Source organism: Trichosurus vulpecula, chromosome 3 (genome assembly GCF_011100635.1).
Source record: "Trichosurus vulpecula isolate mTriVul1 chromosome 3, mTriVul1.pri, whole genome shotgun sequence".
Classification (NCBI taxonomy): Eukaryota; Metazoa; Chordata; class Mammalia; order Diprotodontia; family Phalangeridae; genus Trichosurus; species Trichosurus vulpecula.
Genome location: NC_050575.1, coordinates 318,344,440 through 318,363,842, shown reverse-complemented (window position 1 = coordinate 318,363,842; position 19,403 = coordinate 318,344,440). Strand labels below are relative to the sequence as shown.

The window sequence follows — 19,403 nt, the reverse complement described above, 5'->3', positions numbered from 1 at the left end:
CCTTTGAGTGGGTTCTTGAGGGGAATCCCCGCTCGTCACTGGGCGGGGTCAGCGGGAGGGAGTCACCCGCGTCCCGGCGTCCGGGTTTCCGCCGAGCTCGGGAGTAGCCCGGAAAGGCGGAAGCTGCTTTTCTTACGTTCCTCAATCCCTGGGCCCGTGAGCCGCAGCTGTGTGAGGCCGGCCTCCGGCCGAAGCTGGTCTCATCATGGCCGGGGGATTCGAGCTCGCGCCGGCGTTTGGCGGCCCGCGGGTGGCCTTGTCGCCCGGGGAGACGGTGATAGGACGCGGGCCGCTGCTGGGTGTAAGTGTACGAGCGGTCCTCCGGGTACGCCCCGGGCTCTACTTGCCCTGGCGCGCTGGCCTCTTGGCTGCCGGACCGGGTGTGGCTTTGTGCTACCCAGCCAGCCGAGCGGTCCCTTTAAACAGCCCAGAAACTGTCTTCAGGTGGGGGCGATGACGCGTTTGTGAGCAAAGTGCTTTGCAAACCTCTGATAGGCTCCCAAGTGTGCATTGCTATTTTCACCCTTTTTTTTTTTTAAACCAAGGCTTTGCCACTTTGTATCCTCGATGCTGTGGTGCGTCGGTAAATGTTTAATCTTCGCGCTCCCAAAACGCACGTTACACTTTTAATGGGCACAATTAACGTTTCTCCGTTAACTTGAAGTCCAGACAAGCGACAGAACAGCACACCGAGCCCTAATTGAAGCGTTCGCCTGATTTCTGAGGTGTCCATTGGCTCTCTGCTCCAGCAGCACCTTCACCTTTATGGCACCTAGGTGGCACTTTGTGTGGAGCGTTGAACTTGAAGTCAGAAAGATCTGGGTTGAAATCCTGCCAAAGATGCTTATTAGCTGTGTGACCCTCAGTTTCCTGTAAAATAGGTTCACTGGGTTGTGAGAATCAAATGAGATAACATGTGTAAAACCCTTTTCAAAACTTAAAGTTATATACACACACACACACACACGTATATACACATGTATACTAGTTATTGGAACTTAGAAAACTCACTGTCAGGATCGCGATCTAGAAATGAGTAAATTTTGTTCTTTATCTTCCATTTGATTTATTAGAAACTTACCTTCTTACATATCTACAAGTGCAAAAAGTTATTTTAGTTAGCGCCAAAAGGCATTTAGTCCAGTGGCCTTATTTTGCCGATGGGAAAACTGAGATGCGCAGAAAGAGACAGTGAGTGAATAATTGGCCAAGGTGGGTGTGAAGGCTGTTAATAATATTAGTTCTAATAATAGCCTTTATATATTGCTTCAAGGTTTGCAAAATCTCGAATATGTTTAATTTCATTTGAGCCTCAACCCTGTGAGGTAGGTGCTATTATTCCTATTTTACAGGTGGAGAAACAGGCTAAGAGATGTAGTGACTTACTCAGGATCACACAGCTAGGAAGTGTTTGAGGCAGGATTTGAACTCAGGTTTTCCTGTTTCCTAAGTTTAGTGCTGTATGCTTTGCCCACAAAACTGCTTGTTCAAAGAGAAAAGGTGCTTTTAAGAAACTGGTTGTCACGAAATATATCTGGAAGGGCAATCATTAGACATAATCTAGTTACACATCCTTATTTTCCAGATGAGGTAGTTGAGGACTAGAAAGCTTAAGTATGTCCCAAGTTGCAGCTAATAATGCAACTGGCAAAGTTGGGATTGTCACTGGAGTATGACTCCCGAGTGCAGTATTGTTTCTCCCCCATTTTATTACTAGCCAAGAATTTTACCCATATTAAAAAATTTAAACAGTTTCCCTGTGTAGATATCCTGACAGATTCAGTTATTTGAATGGATGGTGTGAGAGACATTTTTGTACTTTTTTCTTTTTAGAAAAAAGAAGGGACTTGGTTTGCATCTGCTAACCTCCATTCGAAGGTGCTAAGTCTTTCTTCCAAAGACTTTTTACTCAACTTTGAAATCAAAAAACACTAAGTTGTTTCTGTGTGCAAGACATTGTGCCAGGTAGTTAGGCTAAAGGACAAAAATAATTTCTGCCATATCGTATACAAAACTTAATACAAAATAATTTGAGGCAGGTTAATGAGTACAGCTTGGGACTATCAGGAGAGTCTTCCTCATAGAGGAAATGGAACTTGAGAGGCAGTAATGAAAAGGAAGTGGATTTCAGGCACCTGGAATAGCTTGTACAAGTGATCCGAAGCAGGAAATAAGCTTTGAGGAATAGTTAACTAGTTCCCGTTTTCCAGTTTGGCTGGAATGGAGAGTTTGCAAAGGGGATTTATTATTAAAGAAGAAAAACTAGATAGGAACCAGAGTGCACAGGGCTTTAAATGCTAAGGTGAGAAGTTTGTATTTTATCCTAGAAGCAGTGGCATTATTGAAGATTTTTGAGTAGAGTAGTGACCCGTTAAAATATGTATTGTAGGAATATTATTTTGACAGCTGTGTTGGATAGAATGGAAAGGTAAGACTGGAAGCAGGTAGGCTAGTAGTCCAGGTGTTAGAGGATGAAGCCTTGAAATAGTCTGGTGGCTGTATGAGTAGAGAGAAGAGCTTAAATATGAGAAATATTTGGAAGTAGAAATGAAACTAAATGGGCATGAGGTCAAAGAAATAGTCAAGATTGACTAAAGTTCTGAATCTGGGTCCCTGGGAGGATGGTGTTGGCTTCAACAAAAATGGCAAAATTTTGAAAGTAACCACTTGCATTTTGGACGTGTTCATTTTTCAGTTAGTGAAGGAACTGGTGGGTGTGGTTGTTAAACCATTGACATTCATTTTCAAAAGATTGTGGAGAACTGGAAGGTTGGAGAAGAGCAAGTATTTTCCTTATTTTCACAAAGATGAAGAGGATGTAGTCTGAAAACTGGGCTCGTGAGCTTGATTCCTGTTAATGGAAAGACTTCAGACCTAATTATTAAAGAGATAGTGTACATGTAGAAATGATGGTCAAAAAGATCCAATGTGTATTTACATTACAAAAAAAAAAAAAGAATGCTATGGAAACAGGCAATCATGCCAACTAGTGTCCAAATAGATAGCTACGTAGTGAGATGGATTGCAAAATAAACTTGACAGAGATAAAAAGGATTGTCTGCCCGTAGAAAAATACCAAAGAAAGTTTATAGTGAATAAATGGAAAATAAAAATGGCAAAAAAAAAGATCCAATGTGACTTTAACAAGAATGTGAAGTTAACGTTTTTAACCCTTTTGATAGGGTTATTAAAATGATAGGTTAGGAAAGTGCCAGAGAATTTCCCCAGATTTTCGTAAAGCGTTGTTCTTGTGGAAATGTGGAGAGATGTGGACTAGGTTATAATACAATTAGCTGGATTCCGAACTGGAATTGTTGAATCGCCAGAGCTCCAAAAGTGGCTGTCAGTGTTGGTTCCACGTCAACTTGGAAAGAAGTCTTCAATGTAATGAGCGCTCCAGTGATTTGTACTTGGCCTTGTGCATTTAAAATGTTTATCACTGACTTCAAAAAGGCATAAATAGTTTGCTTATTAAATTTTCAGATGAAACAAAACTAGGAAAATAGCTAACTTGATGAAGAAGAGTGTCAGGATTCAAAATATCTTGGAAGGCTGGAATATTGAGCTGAATTTATAAAAATAAAATGATGTAGGAATTATAAAATGTTACCCTTTGGTTCAAAAAAATTGGCCTCAATACAAGATACTGGTGGTGTAATTATTTAGATAGTAGTTTTTCAGAAAAAGTGTTTTAGGTTTTAGTGTTCTAGTAGTTTTAGTTCAGTATGAGCCGGCAATGTGACGTGGCCACCAAGGGACCTGTAACTTTGGGCTGCATTAGAAGGGGCATAGCTGCTCATAATAAACAGGTAATAGTTTCTCTGTATTTTTTTTTTGGAGTGGGAAGGCAGGGCAGTTGGGGTTAAGTGACTTGCCCAAGGCCATACAACTAGTAAGTGTGTCACGTGTCTGAGGCTGGATTTGAACTCAGGTCCTCCTGATTCCAGGGCCGGTGCTCTACTCACTGCACGACTTGGCTGCCCCAAGAATCAAGTTATCTTGATTTAACAAGGAGCTTATATTCTAATGGGGAGACTGCAGGTACATATATAAATATGAAGTGAATAAATACAGATATATACAAAGTTGTTAAATGCAGAGCAGCTTTAGAGAGAGAGGGTAGTAGCAATTGAAAGGATTGTGAGATCATGCAGAAGGTAGTTGCATCTTAAGAAAGAAAGGGCCTCTGAGACAGGTGAGGAGGAAGGCGGCTCAGCCGTGTCTGATGGCCAATGCAGAGGCACAGAGATGGAAGATGGGGTGTTGTGACCGAATTACGGAGTCTGAGAAGAAAAATACTGTCTAGCAAGGCTTGAGAGCTAGATTAGGGTAAGGTCGTGTGGGACTTTAAAAGCTAGACAGAGAGATTTGTATTTTGTCCTAGAGGCAATAAGAAGTCACTGGAATGACTTAGTAGATATGTGCATGGTCAGGTCTCTGCTGAAGGAAAATTTCTTTAGCTTCATTGCATAGGATGTATTGGAATGGGGAGAGGCTTGAGGCAGGCAGACAGTTACAGTAATCTAGGCTAGGGATGATGAGGACCAGAACTAAAGCAGTAGCTTTGTGAGTAGAAGGAAAGAAGGGATCAGTTGCAAGAAATGTGAAGATAGAGATGGTAAGATTTAACAACCGATTTTATATATGGGATAAAGGAATGGGAGGAATCCAGGATAATGCCCAAATTACAACTTTGGAAGAATCAAAGGATGGTGATGCCATCTCCTGGATTCCCTGGCTTCTTTCAGTGAGCTAAAAATCTCACCTTCCACAGAAACCTTTCCTGATACCCATTAATGCTAGTGCCTTCCCTCCCTTGATTATCTAATTTATCCTGTATTCCTCTCTTGTTCATAAATAATTGTTTGCATGTTGCTTCTTCCTTTAGCCTGTGATTTCCTTGAGAACAGGGACTTTTTTTTTTTTTACACCTTTCTTTGTGCCCCAGTGCTTCTCACAGGCCCTTCATTTCCCCAGATATACTCCTGTGGACTTTTCTACTTTCATCTTCTCACTTGCCGTCTGTCCTGAACCTACCCAGCTCCCCCTTCCCATCACCCTCTTCTGCTTCCTTTTATATGTTGTCTTTCCCTATTAAATTGTAAGCTCCTTGAGGGCCAGGCCTGTTTTTGCTTTTCTTTGTTTTTCCAGTACTTAGAACAATTCCTGACACATAGTAGATGCTTAATAAATGTGAAAGGTTTGGAGATTTTGATTAACAGGAAGAGGAAGTTTGTAGGATTTAGAGAGTAGAAACAATCTCCATTGAAAAATAACAAAGGAAAATGGTGTGAGGCAAGGTTTTAGTTAAGGGGAAGTGTGGAGGAGAAGCAGTTGTGGTGAGTTGAGGAAATGCCAAAATCAGGTGAAAGATGAAGACTTAAGGATGGAGACGACTTGGACATGGGTAGGAGGGAAGGAGTCAGTGAATAAGGAGAGATTGAAGACAAACGAAAAGGAGAGATTGAGGGAGAGTGGACTAGTGGAGGATATAGGATTTATAGTGTAACTGGAGGAGTTGGAATTGGTGAGAAGGCCCATCTCCTCTTCAGAACCTGGAGCATTGGAGGAGAGCTTGTGGGGAATGATGAATAGAGATTTTGAGGTTAGTAGTAAACCAGAAGGGAAAGCTCAAAGCCTTTGTTTTCGGTAAAGTAGGAGGCAAGGTCTTCTGCTGAGAGGGAAGGGGGAGGAAGCACTCTCAAAATGACTGTATTTGGATAAATTACACCACTGTTTAGATTAGGCTTTTAAGTAGTACCCCAAAACATGCTAACTTATATTGTTCACGTTTATGATATTATAAGGATTGTACATTTGAGAACAATAGGCATGAGTAGTCTGAAGTACAGTTCTAGTTTTTAAAGAGCATTTTGAAATTTTGTTTCAATTCTTATGGTTATTTGAATTCATTTAGATTTAGTATGGCCCTCACATTTAGTGGCCTTCACAAATTTTGATAGTTGGCTTAGATCTAAACTAACTATACCTTTATAGTTCTAATTCAATACACATTTTATTTCTTGCTTTATTTAACACATACTGAGATGACCATATTGTTTAAATTTCTTTTTATAGATAACAGACAAAAGAATATCAAGAAGACATGCTATCCTAGAGGTGGTGGGTGATCAACTTAGAATTAAACCGGTAAATCTGTTAATGATTTCTCTTCTGTTAATGACTTAATGTTTTTCTTACCTTCCGAGTCTGGAAAGCCAGTTTTGCATGCTAATGGAAAATATAGAAGTAAAACTGGAAATGCAGTGCCAATGTGTAGTTAGGAGATATTGGTACAAGTTACCTATTTCTTTCCCAAGCAGTGCTGTCATATATAAGATTGGGAAAACTGGTTGGTACTAATATTAATTTATATTATTGTCTAACTCTATTTTAAATGAAATCTTGTAAGGAAAAACATAATAGTCTGTAGTAGTCTTTGGGAGAATAATCTAGCTACTGTATACTGCAGTTATTCTTTAAAAAGCGAAACAAAAGAAAACAAAAACTTGTCATATCCTAGTTTAGCTTCAAAAAGCTACACCATTTAGCCGCTACTCAGCTTAGGGTCTTAAAGGAAACTTAAGAACTTCTGCTGAGTGCTAGGTTAGAAATACTTTTGCTCTACAGTGTTTCTGATGGATACATATTGCTCAGACTCCCATTTCAGAGATTCTATGCTGTTATTTTCTTTTGTCTCCCAAATGAATTATGTGAACAAAAGAAATGCATGGATCTGTAGATCCATGTTCTGTCTTGATTGGCAGCACGATATAACATTAAACATTAGGTATGAACAGGTGCACTAATACAAACCTAAGGGAAATCTTATTTATAGGCCTTAATTTTTTTTTTGTCTCTGAGTCACCGTGTTCTTTTTATTCTCTTTTGGTTTTTTAATGGTTTTAGTAAAGATTTCTAGAGATTGTTGTTTTATTGAGTCATTCTTAAATGCCTCTTTCATTAGAGTTTAATTTCTAACATCCAGAAATGTCTGTTTTATAATAGCTACCTTGGTTAGTATCTAGCTGGTGTCATTTTTGGTCTTTTTATCCCCAGTACTTTATACAGTATTTTGTATACAGTAGACACATAATAAATGTTCATGGAGTTGAGTTGAATTGAATTGTATTGATCATAGTAGCCATCTTTCATAGTCGATCATTATTACAACATTGCTGTTACTATGTGCAATGGTCTTCCAGTTCTTCTCACTTCACTTTGCATCAGTTCTGGTCTTGCCATGTTTTTCTGAAACCACCCCGCCTTGTCATTTCTCACAGTACAGTAGTTCTCCATCACAATTGTATGCCACAACTTATTTAGCCACTCCCCAATTTATAACCTCCCCTCAATTTCCAGTTCTTTGCCACCACAAAAAGAACTGCTATAAATATTTTTGTACATATGGGTCCTTTTCCTTTTTTTTTTTTTGATCTCTTTGTAGTCGTGTTGCTTGAGTCAAAGAATATGTGTTTTTATAGCCCTTTCGGCATAGTTCCAAATTATTCTCTAAAATGGTCGGGCCATTTCACTACTCCACCAGCAGTTCTCTGTACCTATTTTCCCCTTACTGCCTTGCATTTGTCATCTCTCCTAGTTGTGAGGTGGTACCTCAGAATTGCTTTAATTTCCATTTTTTTAATCAATAGTGATTTAGAGCATTTTTAACATGGCTATTGGTAGCTTTGATTTCTTCTTCTGAAAACTTGTTTGTATCTTTTGACCATTTTCAATCAGGGAATGACTTTTATTTTTATTAATTTCACTCAGTTCTATACTCAGTATATATTTGAAAAATGAGGCCTTTATCAGAGAATACTTAAAAAATGTTGATTGTTAATGGTACTGTTGGGCACATACCAGCAGGATTATGCTTAAGATTGCAAGTTAGGTTTCCACAATACGTGAACTGAGAATTACCAGATCAGGTTGATTTTCAAATTGGCAGAGGAGCTAGAGGCCAAATTGCCAACATTCCTGGATTTTGGAGGGAACAAGGCAGTTCCAGAAAAAACATCTACTTTTGCTTCATAAACTATACTAAAGCCTTTGAATGTGTGCATCACAGCAAAATGTGGCAAGTCCTCAAAGAGATGGGAGTACCAGATCATCTTACTTGCCCTCTGTGGGACCTGAATAAGGGCCAAGAAGCGATAGTTAGAACCAAACATGGAACAACCAATTGGTTTAATATTGGAAAAGGAGTACAACAAAACTGTATATTGTTATCTTTTTTGATTTCACTTATATGTAGAATACATCATGTGGAATGCCAGGCTAGATGAATAAAACACTAGAATTAAGGTGGTTGCCAGGAGAAATAGCAACAATCTTAGATATGTAGGAATTAAGAAGCCTCTTGATGAGGGTAAAAGAGGAGAGTGTAAAAACTGGCTTGAAGCTTAACATCAAAAAAGTTAAGATCTTGGCAACTGGTCCTACTACTTCCTGGCAGATGGAGGAAGAAGAAATGGAAGCAGTATCAGACTTTATATTCTTGGGCTCAGAGATCATTTCAGACAGTGACTGCAGTGATTTGCCATAGCAAATCTGGACAGCATAGTAAAAAGCAGAGATATCACCTTGCTGACCAATGTTCATATAGTCCTAGGTATGTTTTTTTTTTTCTAGTAGCAATGTGTGGTTGTGAGAATTGGACTAGAAGAAAAGCCTAGTGCCACAGAACTACACCTTTGAATTGTGGTGCTGGAGAAGATTTTTGAGAATCTCTTGGACAGCATGGAGCTCAAATCAGACAATAAAGGAATTAATTCAGGCTGTTTACTGGAAGGTCAAATACTAAAGCTGAAGTTTAAGTACTTCGGCCACATAATAAGAATATGGGGCTCATTGGAAAAGACTCTGATGTTGGGAAAGATTGAAGGCAAAAGGAAAAGGGGATGGCAGAGGGTGAGATGAAGAGGTGTCATGGAAACAGTGAACATGAACTTTGACAGACTTCAAGAGATAGTGGAGGATAGTAGAGCCTAGTGTACTGTGGGTCCATGGGGTCGTGAGAGTCGAACATGATTGAATGACAGTGATTTTTGCTTTTTCTTTGAGATCATGATTACTACCCCTGCCTTTTTTACTTCAGCTGAAGCATATTCAATTCTGCTCTAGTCCTTTATTTTAACTCTGTGTTCGTGTTTCTATTTCAAATGTACCTCTTGTAAAAATATATTGTTGGATTCTGGTTTCTAATCCATTCTGCTATCTGGTTCTATTTGTGGGTGAACTCATCCAATTTACATTCATAGTTATGATTACTAACTGTGTATTTCCCTGTATCCCATTTTCTTCTGTTTCTTCCTCTCTTTTTTGATGCCATCCCTCCTCAGAAGTCTATTTTGCTTCTAACCACTGTCTTCCCTAATCTCTTCTCCCTTTTAGCACCCCTTTTCTTTCTCTTATCCCCTTTCCCTCCCATGACCTTGTCGGGTAAGTTACAATTCTATATACAACTGAGTATATATATATATATAGTCTTCTTTGAACCAAATCCTATGAGAGTGAAGTTCAAGCATTGCCCACCCCCCACTTCCATTTTCTCCTCCATTGTAAAAGGTCTTCCTTGCATGCCTCTTTTATATGAGAAAATTTTCCCCATTCTACTTCTCCCTTCCCCTTTCTCCCAGTACATCACTCTTTCTCACCCCTTCAATTTTTTGGAGATCATTCCAACATAATCTGTTGACACCCATGCCTTCTGTCTACGTACACTCCTTTTAACTGCCATAATAATGTAACTCTTTGGAGTTACCATATATCATCTTCCCATATAGACATGTAAACAGTTGAACTTTATTGATTCTTTTATGACTATTCTTGCATGTTTACCTTTTTATGTATTTCTTGAGTCTTCTAGTCAAATGTCAAATTTCAGTTCAGCTCTGTCTTTTCATCAGGAATGTTTGAAAGTCCTCTACCTCATTAGATATCCATTTTTTCCCCCTGAAGCCACATTCTTTTCCCTTGGCAACTGCTAGACTATGAAGATATGATGGTCTCCTTGTCTACAAGGGTCCAAGCTGCACAACCAATTTCACAGTCTAGTGCAGACTGACTGGTGCCTGTCTTGATTCCCAAAAGACGCAGAGAGCCCATTTTGGAATGCAAACAACAAATTATGTCAGCTTGGAGGGGCTTTGTCTTTGACACACTCAGGGCCTCCTGCATGCTCTGGTTCCAGTGTTTCTAGAAAATATGGCAATTCAAAAAGACAAGTTCAGGGGACCCCTTAACAGTCCTTAACAATCCCTGTTCTGTCTATACTCTCCTTCTTTCCCAGTATTAATTACTTGATGTATTAGTTTACCTCAACAGTATCTTCCACTCTTAAATCTTTTTCTCCCTTATCCTGTTGATAATCATGCCTTGCCAAACCATAACCCTAGATTACTCTCACCATCTATCTCTTTCACTCATCCTTACTTGCTGCTGAACAGAACTGGAGAAAATAATGAAACCGTATTGATTGAGTTGACTTTAAATTTGTTTTAGCTAATCTTAATTGGGCCTTTACTGTAGCTAAGTAATCCTAATATTTATTACCCTAATTTATTTCTACTTCACCATACCACCTGTTACAGACCTTTTTTGTCCCTTTACAGACCTCCTACTGTACTCCCTCCACCCTCTATGCTGAAAACTTCACCAACGAAAAATTGAGTTTGTTCACTAGGAACCCCCTCTAGTCCTTTTTTAAAATTTATTTATTTATTTTTTAATTTATCTATCTATGTATCTATCTATCTGTTTATTTATTTATACCATTGTCAACAACTTGTATTTCTTCCTTTGGGAAATGCCTGTTCGTATCCTTTGACCATTTATTTATTGGGAATACCTCTTATTCTTATATTTTTGAATCAGCTTCTTTTCCGTCTTGGATATGAGACCTTTATCAGAAAAACTTGTTGCAGGGTTTCCCGCACCTCCCCCCCCCCAGTTACCTAATTTGAACTGCATTACTTTTGTTTGTGCAAAAATTTTTTATTTTTATCGAATCCATGTTTTTAACCTTCTTTGATCCTCTTTATCACAGACATTTCTTAAATAAATCCAAACTATCCATAGACATGAAAACGTGCTCTAAAGCATTAAAAATTTGAGAGATACAAATTAAAAGAACTCTGAGGTTCCATTTCACACTGATCAGGCTGTCAAAGATAACAGAAAAGGAAAATGGTAGTTGTTGGTAGGGCTGTAAGAAAACAGGCTCACTAATACACTGTTGGAGCTGTGAATTGGCCCAGCCATATTGGAAAGAAATTTGGAACTATATTCATAAGGTACCAATCTGTGCATACTCTTTGACCCTACTATTAGACTTTTATAGCTGTCAGATGAAGAAAAAGACCCATATGCATAGATATTTATAACAGTTCTTTTTGAACTGGTTTCCCATCATTTGGGGAGTGGCTGAACAAATTGTGGTTTATGAATGCACTAGAATATTATTTTATTGTAAGAAATGACAAAAGTAATAGTTTCAGACAAACTTGGAAAGACTTGCATGAACTGACGCATAGTGAAGTAAAGCTGAAGCCAGAGAACAATTTATAAAATGACAGCAACATTGTAGAGAAAAACAACTATTAACTACCAAGGCTGACCAACTACAATTCCACAGGGCTGATGATGAAACATAATATCCACCTCCCGACAGAGAGGTGATGAGCTCATGGTGAAGAATGAGACATTTTCCAACATAGCCAGTGGGTATTTGTTTAGCTTGGATATGCATATATGATACAAGGGTTTTGTTTTCTGTCCTTTCATTTTGATGGAAGAGGAATTCAGGGGGACAGCAAGTCTAGGGTTACCAAAATGAAAAAAAAAAATAGAAAACTATAAATTTAATGCTATTGAAGTTCTACAAAAATGAACATAGTCGAAGAATCGTTAGTAGAAAACAACAGACCAATGGGTCAGCTTTGAAATTAAGATACTGAATTTATTATATTGAATTTATTATATATTTTTAAAGTTAATCAATTTGCATGTAATAGAGATTCATACCTTTATTTACAGTGTTTTTTGTTCTACATTTTTTATGGAAATAATATTTGCTATTTGATAAACTCAGAATAAAAAAATTTAAAAAAAGAAAAGCGGATAACCAGTTTCAAGTCTTTAATATGTTGGCATATAAAATGACTGCTCTTTTTTAGATTTTTTTAAATTAAGATTTTTTTTTATTTTTTTGTTTATAACACTCAGTTCTGCATGTTTTTGAGTTGCAGATTTTCTTCCCCTCCCCTTCCCTCTTCTCCCCAAGCTGGCATGGAATCCAATATATCTTCTACATATACCTTTGAATTAAACTTATTTGCACAATAGTCAAGTTGTAAAGAAGAATTATGACCAATGGAATGAATCATGAGAAAGAAGAAACAGAACCAAAAAAAAAAAAAAGAGAGAGAGAGCAAATAGTTTGCCTCAATGTGCATTCAGACTCCATAGTTCTTTCTCTGGATGTAGATGGATCTTTCCATCATGAGTCCTTTGGAGCTGTCTTTGAACCTTGTATTGCTGAGAAGAGCCAAGTCTATCAAAGTTACTTATCACAGAATCATTATATCTGTGGTTGTGTACAATGTTCTCTTGGTTCTGCTCTGCTCACTCAGCATTGGATCATGTCGGTCTTTCCAGGTTATTATGAAGTCCATATCTTCCCCATTTCTTATAGGACAATAGTATTCCATTACATTCATATACTACAACTTGTTTAGCCATTCCCCAATTTATGGGCCTCCCCTTGATTTCCAATTCTTTGCCACCACAAGAAGAGCTGATATAAATATTTTTGTATATACGGGTCCCTTTCCCACTTGTGTAATTTCTTTGGAATACAGCCCTAGAAGTGGTATTGGTGGGTCAAAGGGTATGTACATTATATAAAATGACTTCTAATAGGTCCATAAGCTATTTGATCAATTCTCACATTTCTAAGAGAGGAAAGCAGTGGCATAGAAAATCCAAAGTGATAGATGTAGAGTTCTAGAGAAATAAGGAACACCAAGTCCAATAAGTCATTCCATAATCTGCAAGTCACTTAGTTGACTTTGTAACATATTTTTATACTTGCATTTTAAAATATAAACAGGATCATATTATTGGAATTTACTTTAAAAAGTTATTTCATAAAGATCCAATTCAAATTGAGCTGAAAAGCTGTCTAGTGTTAGACTTTTGCTCAGCTAATCACCCTTTACTTATTTCTTTAGTCTTGAAATTTTCGAGGCAGAGGGTGTAGTAGAGAAGTTATTTCTTATGTGATAAGAGTTTTAGATTTAGGATTTTTTTCGGGAATTAGTTTTTGTGTTAAATGTTTATAAGGTCGTACTTACTGTATTTTCCTGTTAACTATATTCACTTGTATGTCTTTTTTGGGTGAAAAGGGACAAGTGAGTATGAATATATGTATGAACCAACCTAACCTTCCTAGTGGAATTGCTCTTCCTTTGCATTGCCACTTCTGTGGGGGAACAGTAGAAACTTTTTTTTCCCCTCTCTTTTTGTGGGCAAGTATACAATCGTAAAGCACTCCAGTATTTTTGCCAAGAAAACCCCAACTGATGTCGCAAAGAATCATATAAGATATGACCCTATATATGGTTATATATGATGATGCGGTCAGTATGGTTATATTTGAAAATATCTAGGGCCACCTTTATACCTAAATTATTCACTGCTTGAATGTTATATCTTTTTCTATATAGTTTCATTATGGTATATTTTTAAGAAATGGTAATTGTCTCTAAGGAAATTATAGCATATATACTTTATTGTTGTTTTTCTGTTTGACAGACCCATATAAATCCTTGTTTTTATCAGTCTTCTGAAAAGAGCCAGCTATTGCCATTGGAGAAAAATAAATGGCATTGGTTGAATCCTGGAGATAGTTTTTCCTTATTAGTTGACAAATACATTTTCCATGTTTTCTCTACACGTTCTGAAGTGGAATGTACTTTACGGTAAGGTCTTCTGATTTGGTGACAGTAAAGAATGCTATTTGCCATACAGTTTCTCATTTATATATGTTAAGCCTATAAATACTTAACCAGAAGCCATTCTAAGACCAAACTACACAAGAAATCAAGTAGCTGAGTGATTTTTAGAGTTCATTTTTTAGAAAACCTTTGGCTATGTGAGCAGTTGTTATGCCTAAAAAGTGATCAAGCTTATCTGTGATTTGTGCTTACCAACCTCTGTAAGGATAGACTTACTTTTAGGTAAACAGAGCCAAGTGTGAAGCCAAGAGCCAAAAGTTCAATTGACTTCAGTGGAACCCATATTTCCCTTCTTTGTACTTTGCCTTTTAAATTTTACAGCTATTCTCTGTCTTTGCAGAACCTCAGCATACTTTGGCTTTGATCCATTCCCTCCAAAATAATGGAATAGGAAAGCTGAGGCAGTAAGAAACTAATGTATATCAGATATTTACTGTAGTTTAAAACTCGTATCCTTAATATTCTGAGAATTTATGAAGGCATGAAGAGAAATTCCTGCAACAGAAAGAATCACATAATTTGAATCATAAAGGACCATGATGACCATCTTGTCCATCTTGCTCCTGACTAAAAATCACATCCTCAATTAGTGGTCAATCTGCCTTTCACTTGTAAGATTTGTGGTGAGGAAACCTTTACATCCCTAGGCAGAATTTACTATTTAAAAAATTATTTTAATTGTTTGTGTTGGCAATCAAAATGGGCTATTAGCACTCAGTTCAACCAAGTGCCCTTGTAGGGTTTGGTCTTTGTTTCCTTGATTAGATTGGGAGTCCTTGGTGACCTCCTTGCCTCAGGGGAGGGCCTAGTTTACACATGAGTTTGAGTGACACGTTTGGGACATCAGAGGCTCTAGGACTACGTGGGTTTAAGTTGCCTCTTGGTGACGATTTTAGGTTACGTGACCCTGAAAAAGATAAAAAACCAGGGGTTGGCTTTCTTTTTTTTTGGAGCTCTTACCCACAGCCATGGTGGCTGGAGTGACTCTGGGCCAGCCCTTGTTAGGAGCTCCCGGGCTGAACTTAGATGTTGGTAACTGTGAATTGTATTTGGTCTGTCTGTCAATGTTTGTAATTTGTTTGTATTTTGCTCTAAAGTTCAGGGTGCTAGCTTTTTCCCCTGAACTAAGTGGATGGTATTTGTATACTGAATTAAAGTAAGCTTGTTAACTCCTTAACGTTGCTTTCCTTAGTAAAGCAGATCAAAAGAGCCTGGGCTTTGGCAGCATTCTTGTTGTTGGGCTTGTGTTGGTCTTTCACCCCCACAGCAGCTGCTAGGCAAATTGTTGAAACATTAGGAAGTTTTCCCCTCTCAAATCTCTCTGCATCATCTACCAATTTCTTTTAGTTTTACATCTGAGAAACTGAGAATGATTTTAATAGTTAAATGAAGTAACTATTACTCAGTTTGTGATTAATTTTTAAAACTGGCTCTCTTCTCTTGGGGACAGCATATTTTACTCATTAAAAAAGTATGAGCTTTCCTATAGTTTTTTGAACTGAGTAGATTTTTATAACTATCACTGGAATGGGTTACTATTTCTTTTTTTTTGGAAGTATGAAATTTTTTAAAATTTATTTTTAATATTTCAACATTTGCTTTTATAAGATTTTGAATTCTAAATTTCCCCCCTTCCAAAGCATGCATTCTGATATCAGCTATACATTTATGACCATATTAAACATATTTTTACAGTAGTTGTGTTGTAAGAAAAAGAATCAGAACAAAAGGGAAAAACCACAAGAAAGAAAAAAAAGAGAAAATAATATGCTTTGATCTGCATTCAGACTCCTTACTTCTTTCTCCAGATATGGATAGCATTTTCCATCATAAGTTTTTTGGAATTATTTTAGATCATTGCATTGCTCAGAAAAGCTAAGTCTAAGAAAGTCGGTCATCACACAGTGTTGCTGTGAAAAATGTTCTCCTGGTTCTGCTCACTTCACTCAGCATCAGTTATATAAGTCCTTCCAAGTTTTTCTGAAATCTGTCTGCTTGCCATTTCTTATGGAACAATAGTATTCCATTACATTCATATACCACAACTTGTTCAGTCATTCCCCAGTTGATGGTATCCCCTCAATTTCCAATTCTTTGACACCACAAAAAGAACTGCTATAAATACTTTTGTACATGTGGATCCTTTTCCTTTTTTTATGATCTCTTTGAGATCTAGACCTAGTAGTGGTATTGCTGGATCAAAGGGTATGCACAGTTTTATAGCATTTTGGGCATAGTACGGATTACTATTTCTAAACAAATAGCTTAGTTGCTGACATGAAATATTAAGACTTACTTCTTTGCCCTACATAAATTGAACTCCAAAAATTGTGTTCTAATAAGTGTTTGAGGAGAAGTCAAGAAAATATTGGGCCTCCCAATAAAACTCATTGATTGAAGTTATTCACAATCTGTTAATTTAAAAATTATTCTGCACTTGGTAGTCTTTAGAACATCTATACAAATGAACATAGAGCCTGGGTTTGAGGGATTAATATTGGGACTTGAAGTCTATGAAAAGTAAGTATTTTCATTAAAACTGAAAATAAGACTCACAGCAGCAGTGCTGTACTTTTTTTCAGACTGCTGTAGTATCTAGTGCTTTGTTGCTGTGACACAGTGTAGGAAGGAGTGGCAAACTTGACAAGTACTGTATTAGATCAGTCATTTGACTTGTTAATCTGCAAGCCTAAACAAAATTCATTTTATTTTCCTTATTTAGAGGATTTGTTATTTCTCTGCATCTTCTCTCTGGATCTCTTCAATTTAGGATAATAGTAAAATAAATTCCTTCTAAAAGAGTAGTTTAGACCGTGTGACTTTTTTTTTTGTTAAGTGATGTACATAGTTCCATGTCATAAAGAATTTTCAAATGTTCCATTTGAAATCAATTTTTAGTCTTTGCTTGGAATGATTTAGGGGGAGAAAAGTTGTTCTTATTCTTGTTAAACAAGTATGAGCTCTCCAACTTCCTGTAGGGAGCCCTATATTATTGCACATATGATTCAGAAAGTTACTGACAATGTTGAAGTCATTCTTTCAATATATTCAATAGCCTACTAGATTTTCCATCCTTTTGATATAATAAAACCAATCCTCTTCTTAATTTTGTGTGCTTTCTTATATTTGTATTGGTTTTTTAATGATTAAGTTTGAGAGAATGATTCATAATACCTGCCAGTTGATCCTAGAAAAACCCTATTTATAGAGTAGTAGTTAATTTTTTTATAATGACAAAAGTTTCTTAGCTTACAATTCGCTAACAAATGAATTTTTACTTTACAGAAATAGTCAGATGCTTGATGAAGATGCTCTACTCAATGAATCACCAACATCTCCTGTAAATAGCTTTCCTGCTACTATTGAATGTGCTAATTCTCCAGCGGAGCCACCATCACACTGTATCAGACATAATTCAAACCAGTGCTCAGAGCTGGAGGAAACCACAGAAGTAGCCGTGCCAGCCACTATACCCCAGAATAATTTGGTGAGAACTTTTAAAGATTTGATCCAATTTTTAGGAATTCTTTTGGTTGGACAGGAGAAAAGTAGTAGGTATGATGTAAGCAAGGCAACATGGATTTCTATATTTGAGCTGCTTTTCAAGCTAATCTTTTAAGAAATGTCAAACATTTCAAAGGTTAGTGAAGGTGGTGAGTTCTTTCAAAGCATTTAGTAACTTCTGAATAGCTAATAATGGATTATTTAATGATGAAATAACTAATTCTGAATTTATAAGTATAGTTGTATCAGTAAGTTATTTACAAGTAGTATCACCAAGAGAAGCAGTATGAATGTAGCATAGGAGGTAGAGTGTTGGAGTAAGAGTCAGTAAGGCCTGCAGATGAGGGCCCGCCCTGGCTGTGTTCCTCACCTTGATGAAATCACGTCCTTTTGTCTACCACACAACTTATAATTTTATTAAATAAATACTTTTTCAGCTTCTTCCTGCAAAATATAGAAACAGTAGTGAGCAACTAAACTCTGTCCAGAGGAAACGAATCCTCCCATCCTGGATGGTTCAGGGAGATCTAAATGTTCAAAACCTTGAGCTACCATTTGCCCAGGAAGGTAAATTTATCTTTCTGCTACTAATAGACGTTTTAAGTTAAACATTGCTTAAGTTCTTCAGAAGGAATTTAGCTATGGTGGTTAATGTGAGTTATAAATCATAATTTTCAACCTTTATCTAATATTAAAAGATTTTAGAAGTTCACATGAAGACTATGTTAAAACACAAGTGATTATTTTCTATTTTATCATTTATGTTTAGCTGATTACTTTTGAAACAAGGGATTTCTTGCTGTTACATCCGTGATACTAAATTTGTCATATTAGCATAAACTCAGAGCCTAACGAGTTGAGCCACACTACTAAGTTATCACTGCTGCTCTGCTGGCAGCTACCTCGGCCGGAGATACAATATGCCAAGGAAACATTCAATCTTTATAGAGCTGACCTTGCATTTCAGCCTAGTAAGAGATGGAAACATTATAATAACAGTCTAGCCAGTTCAGAAGTCTCATTGTTTTATTACTGTAATAACAGAATTGTAGAAGTTTTGAGTTCTCAAGGTCTTTAGAAAAGATCTAGTCCAAAACCTTATTTTACACTTGAAGAAACATTCTCTCAGGGAAGTTAAAAGGCCTGTTCAAGATCACTTTTACACGATTACTGGCCACGTGGGGGCCTAGAACTTAGGTCTCCAGACTCCTATTGTAGTATATTTTTCACAACAAAAATGAGTAATACTCTTTTTATAGTCCAGTGTTATTTTCCACTTGACTAACTGGGGAAAATATATACCTTTTTATGAACTTTACCTTAGACTGTGAACAAGAGAGTTTAAATTCAGGTGGGATTTTATAATGCAGACTTGAAAGAACATTATAGTTGGGAGAAACCTATGTTTGGCACTTAGAGCTCTTCAACACCTGGCCACTTTCCATGTTTCCTTTTGTCATTTCCTTTCCTTCATGTACTTTATGATGCAGCTGTACCGGCCTACATGCTCATCTCCACATATGCACCATCTCTCTAGTGCCTTTGCTGTCCCTTGTTTCTGAAATGCCATTCTTTCCTCGCCTCTGTCTCTTCACATCCCTGGATTCTTTCAAGATTTAGTTCAAAGGCCTCCTTCTCTAGGAGGTCTTTTCAGCCCTGCCTCCTCCCCTCTATACTGAATTGATGGTCTGGAGATAGAAAATCCATTAAAGACAAGCCCCTGTGGTTGAGTCCCTCACAGTCACTCTTTCCTCATAACTGAACTGCTAGTGCCTTCCCTCAAAAGCTGCCTTGCAGTTAATAGATTTATATTTTTTAAAAATATTTTTTCACTGTATATACTTGAGAGGCAGCCTGAGGTAGTGCAAAGTGTGATCC

At 37.3% G+C, this 19,403-nt stretch overlaps 1 protein-coding gene across 2 annotated transcripts in view; it reads left to right on the top strand.

Moving 5' to 3' along the window:
• The first annotated feature begins 5 nt into the window (after nucleotides 1–5).
• APLF (aprataxin and PNKP like factor) overlaps nucleotides 6–19,403 on the top strand; it is a 66,236-nt gene continuing 46,838 nt past the window's right edge. The window contains exons 1-5 of one of the 2 annotated variants that reach the window (XM_036752600.1): nucleotides 6–301; nucleotides 6,079–6,150; nucleotides 13,819–13,985; nucleotides 17,307–17,508; nucleotides 17,963–18,092. In XM_036752600.1, coding sequence (XP_036608495.1) covers nucleotides 206–301; nucleotides 6,079–6,150; nucleotides 13,819–13,985; nucleotides 17,307–17,508; nucleotides 17,963–18,092 — 667 coding nt within the window. In that variant the 5' untranslated portion in view covers nucleotides 6–205. The remainder of the gene's footprint in view (nucleotides 302–6,078; nucleotides 6,151–13,818; nucleotides 13,986–17,306; nucleotides 17,509–17,962; nucleotides 18,093–19,403) is intronic. The other variant, XM_036752601.1, reaches the window with a different exon arrangement.